Consider the following 5,000-nt stretch of genomic DNA (forward strand, 5'->3'; position numbering starts at 1 on the left):
AGCCATCATTGTTCTTCCATCAGATTGCGCAGATGAATCAGCTGTAGACCAAGCCACTTTGTTGAGCTGCATCGAGGGTGTCAACGCAGATGTATGTATATGATAACAGTTTACGTATATTTGGTATATAAGCGTTGGAATTCCATGAGGAAAAGGGCGTGATGAACTGGCATAGAAAGAGTCAGTTGTTCAAAATAACTGAAACTTTATGTCACTACAATATAACCCTGACGATATTTGTTTTTACTAAAGGTTATTAGACTTCAGATTTCAAAATCACAGCGACTGTGTGTGTGAGTGTGTGTGTGTGCAGGCGTGTGCGTGTGCGTGCGTGTGTGCATTGACAGTCACTGCTAATATTCCTTCTTACTTTTTCCAGATGGGTGCTTGTTTCCCTGCAAAATAAACGGACTTCGGCTATCGGATAAATATTGCATCGCAACGTTGAATGGACCGGCTCATTTCGTATTTTATTTCCTTGTTGGTATTTTCATTTTTTTTATCATTGGATTATGCTCCTTGACACTTTTAAAGGAACCTATATTCTTCGTAATGTCTCTTTCAATAAATAATATAAAAAACAAAAACAAATTTAATTTCCTTTATTCAGCATTTCAAGCTATATAAATGATTATATATTCATGAAGTACAAACGTTTGACTAATATGATAGATAATGTAAGAAGTACATCTCTCGATACGGCATATTGATCACAGGCAATTTATGATACCAACCTCATTAACCTACAACTTATCAATGTTGTTGTTTAAATGCCCCCCCCCCCCCCCCCGTTGCCAAAACTTATGTATTTTGACTTAAAAAAAAAAACTAATAAGAGCCAAGTGCATTCCGCTGAAAACCACTGCTCGCAAGCACACAGGCTTCTACTATATGTAGATCTATATGTTGGGATGTGTGTATGTGTGTATACACACACGCGCGCGCGCACGCACTCACACACACAAAGACACACATATATGTGTATATATACATATATGTGTGTGTGTATAAATGAATATATGTGTATATATAATTAAACATATGTGTATATATATATACATACATATATATGTGTGTGTGTGTTTGTGTGTGTGTGTATACACAAACACATATATATACAAACATATATGTACATACACACACACACAAATGCACACACACACACACGCACACATACACACATACACACACACACATATATATATATACATATATATGTGTGTGTATATATATATATGTATGTATATATATCTATATGTATACATATATTGATAGATAGATAGATATACATATACAGAGATTGATTGATGAATAGATAGATAGTGTGTGATGTAGGTATGTATTTTGTGTGTGTGTATTTATATATATGAATACATATATGGACAGAGATATAAAAAGATATAAATATATAAATATATATATATGTGTATATATATGTATGTATGAGTATATATATATATATTTATATATATGAACACTTATATGTAAAGAGAGATAGAAAGCTATACATATATATAGAAAGATAGATAGATAGATAGATATATGAAACACACACACGAAAACACACGAAAACACACACACACACACACACATGTATGTGTATACATCTGTGTGTATGTACATATATATATATATATATATATATATATATATATATATGAAATACTCTCACGAACACACACACATATATATATAAATGTATATATTTGCATATATGTGTGTGTACATATATATATATATATATATATATATATATATATATTTATATATATACAAACATTTATATATATAGAAATGTATTTATATATGTATATAAACACACACACACACACACACACACATATATATATATATGTATATATATATATATGTGTGTGTGTGTGTGTGTGTGTGAGTGTGTGTGTGTGTGTGTTTATTTATATATGTATTGATACATATATGAAAAGATAGACAGAATGAAATACATATATATAGAAAGATTGATAGACAGATAAATAGATAGATAGATATATGAAACACACACACGAAAACACACTCACATATATGAATGTTTATATGTGTGTGTGTGTGTGTCTGTGTGTATGTGTGTGTATATATATATATATATATATATATACACACACACTCATATATATGTGAGGGTGTGTGTGTGTGTATACTATATATTTATATATACATACATGTGTGTGTGTGTGTGTGTGCGTGTGTGTGTGTGTTTGTGTGTGTGTGTGTGCATATGTATAAATTAATATATGTATGCATAATTAAATATATGTATATATAATTATATATATGTATATATAAACAAATATATACATATATATACATACATATATACATTCATACATATATATGTGTGTGTGTGTATTTATATATACACACACATATATACAAACATATATGCACATACACACACACACACATACACACAAACAGCCATTCAGTCCACTGCAGGACATAGGCCTCTCTCATTTCACTAGCGAGAGGTTATTTGGCAATACCACTCTTGCCTGATTGGATCCCCTTCCTAATCAACCGCGGTTAGGCGCGCTAACACTTGTGCCACGGCGGCGACTTCCTCGACGACGCTTGCGTTTGACTTCTCAAGGCGATATGTCGTTTTCTCGCCGTGAGATCGGGTTCGAGCCAGCAGTCGAAGCGCAAGCATTTTTACGACTGTCGCGGCGGGGAAATTAAATCGGGATCATGAGCTCAGAGTTAAGTGCTCTAACCACTAGGCATCGCGGCAGTCACATATAATGTATACATATATGTGTATATATATACATATATTGTATATATAGATAAATTGATAGATAGATAATATACATCTATAGATTGATTGATGAATAGATAGATAGTGTGTGGCGTATGTGTGTGTGTGTGTGTGTGGTGTGTGTGTTTGTGTGTGTGTATGTGTGTGTGCGTGCGTGCGTGTGTGTGTGTTTATTTATATATGTGAATATATATATGGAAAGAAAGATAGAAAGATATACATACATATATAGAAAGACTGATAGAGAGATAGATTGATAGATATATGAAACACACACGAAATACACACTCACACTACACATGTGTGTAGCGCCCTATCATTAAAGAGATCCGGGAGGAGTGGACGGGGAGGGGGGGTTGAGAGAGTATATATTGGCCGGAGCAACACTGTGGACCAACAGACGGTTCTTTCTCCCTCCGTGAACATGTAAGTCGAGAATGGCTATAGTATGCCACAATATGTATTTTACAGTACCAGGCTTCAGGAACGACGGATCATTCGCTGTGACAAAAGCCTTAAACTAAGCACTGTTTTAATTTTCTTCTGAACCATGGGATCTACGGTCTCTACTGATGGTGGATTAAGCAAGTACAGCCTACTGGATATATTGCCATCTTTGTTCTATATATATTGTGAATTTTGCCCACGTGTTGTACATGAGCAATTTTTTTATCTTCTTTCAGAGTGAGATCTCCAGTATGAAGGCTTGCATGCTTCTTGCTGTGGTGGCGGTGACGGTGGCCATCGCGGCCGCACAGGGTCCTCCTGGTGGTCGTCGTCCCCCTCCTGGCGGTGCTGGCGGTCGTCGTCCCCCTCCTGGCGGCGCTGGCGGTCGTCGCCCCCCACGTGGCCCTCCTCCATGCATTGGTAAGGAAAATACTCTAAGATTCAAAATTTTCCTTTCATTCATATCGTCTTCTGGATTTGAAACCGATACTGAATGTTACCTCGTAACAGCGAGAAATTTCAAATGCCATTCTTTAGTTCGTGCTGTTTTGATACTCATATTCAAAGGCTGATTTTCACATGACTAATACACCTGCAGAGTTGCTGTGCGGTGAAGATACGGAATGCCCCAAATGCATCGGAGATATCATCCACAGCAGCGAAGACAGCACACTGAAGGAACAGCTTCGTGATTGCTACACAGCTGCTGACGGTTTGTTGTTCTTTTGTTGGTTGTCTCTGGAAAACGACGGCTGCAATAACGATGATAATGACAATAAGAACAATTACGGTGCTGATGAACTTATATTTCTGTTTTATGGTGCTAGATCTTATCCTAGACGACACTAAAATAGCCATCATTGTTCCTCCATCAGATTGCGCAGATGAATCAACTGTAGACCAAGCCACTTTGTTGAGCTGCATCGAGGGTGTCAACGCAGATGTATGTATATGATAACAGTTTACGTATATTTGGTACATAAGCGTTGGAATTCCATAAGGAAAAGGGCGTGATGAATTGGCATAGAAAGAGTCAGTTGTTCAAAATAACTGAAACGCTATGTCACTACAATATAACCCTGACGATATTTGCTTTTACTAAAGGTTATGAGACTTCAGATTTCAAAATCACAGCGACTGTGTGTGTGTGTGTGTGTGCAGGCGTGTGCGTGTGCGTGCGTGTGTGCATTGACAGTCACTGCTAATACTCCTTACTTTTTCCAGATGGGTGCGTGTTTCCCTGCAAAATAAACGGACCTCGGCTATCGGATAAATATTGCATCGCAACGTTGAATGGACCGGCTCATTTCGTATTTTATTTCCTTGTTGGTATTTTCATTTTTTTTATCATTGGATTATGCTCCTTGACACTTTTAAAGAAACCTATATTCTTCGTAATGTCTCTGTCAATAAATAATAAAACCCAAATATTTATTTTTCATCTCCTTTCTTCAGCATTTCAAGCTATATAAATGATTATATATTCATGAAGTACAAACGTTTGACTAATATGATAGATGGTGTAAGAAGTACATCTCTCGATGCGGCATATTGGTCACAGGCAATTTATGATGCCGACCTCATTAACTTACAACTTATCAATGTTGTTGTTTGAATACCCCCCCCCCCCCCCCGTTCCCAAAACTTATGTATTTTGACTTTTAAAAGAAATGAAATAAGAGCCACCTGCCTTCCGCTGAAAACCAATGCTCGCAATCACACAGGCTTCTGCTATATGTAGGTCTATATGTTGGGATGTGTGTATGTGTGTATACAC

General features: G+C 36.3%; 2 protein-coding genes across 2 annotated transcripts in view; one reads left to right on the top strand and one right to left on the bottom strand.

Annotated features, from left to right (window-relative positions):
• The window catches only part of LOC125035172 (low-density lipoprotein receptor-related protein 4-like), a 178,386-nt gene that overhangs the window by 84,496 nt on the left and 88,890 nt on the right, over positions 1–5,000 (bottom strand). The gene's annotated exons all lie outside the window — the stretch shown is intronic.
• On the top strand, positions 3,086–4,651 carry LOC125035238. Its single transcript, XM_047627502.1, has 5 exons — positions 3,086–3,202; positions 3,460–3,643; positions 3,822–3,935; positions 4,099–4,166; positions 4,448–4,651. Exons 2-5 carry the CDS (start codon positions 3,475–3,477, stop codon positions 4,472–4,474), a joined length of 378 nt encoding a protein of 125 aa, XP_047483458.1. The 5' UTR covers positions 3,086–3,202; positions 3,460–3,474; the 3' UTR covers positions 4,475–4,651.

This window comes from Penaeus chinensis, chromosome 2 (assembly GCF_019202785.1).
Source record: "Penaeus chinensis breed Huanghai No. 1 chromosome 2, ASM1920278v2, whole genome shotgun sequence".
Lineage (NCBI taxonomy): Eukaryota > Metazoa > Arthropoda > Malacostraca > Decapoda > Penaeidae > Penaeus > Penaeus chinensis.

Excerpts from the sequence above, each read along its gene's own strand:
- LOC125035238 (XM_047627502.1), top strand. The coding sequence starts at position 3,475 with ATGAAGGCTTGCATGCTTCTTGCTGTGGTGGCGGTGACGGTGGCCATC. Across the intron at positions 3,644-3,821 it reads TGGCCCTCCTCCATGCATTG|AGTTGCTGTGCGGTGAAGAT; the intron begins GTAAGGAAAATA and ends ATACACCTGCAG. Across the intron at positions 3,936-4,098 it reads TTGCTACACAGCTGCTGACG|ATTGCGCAGATGAATCAACT; the intron begins GTTTGTTGTTCT and ends TTCCTCCATCAG.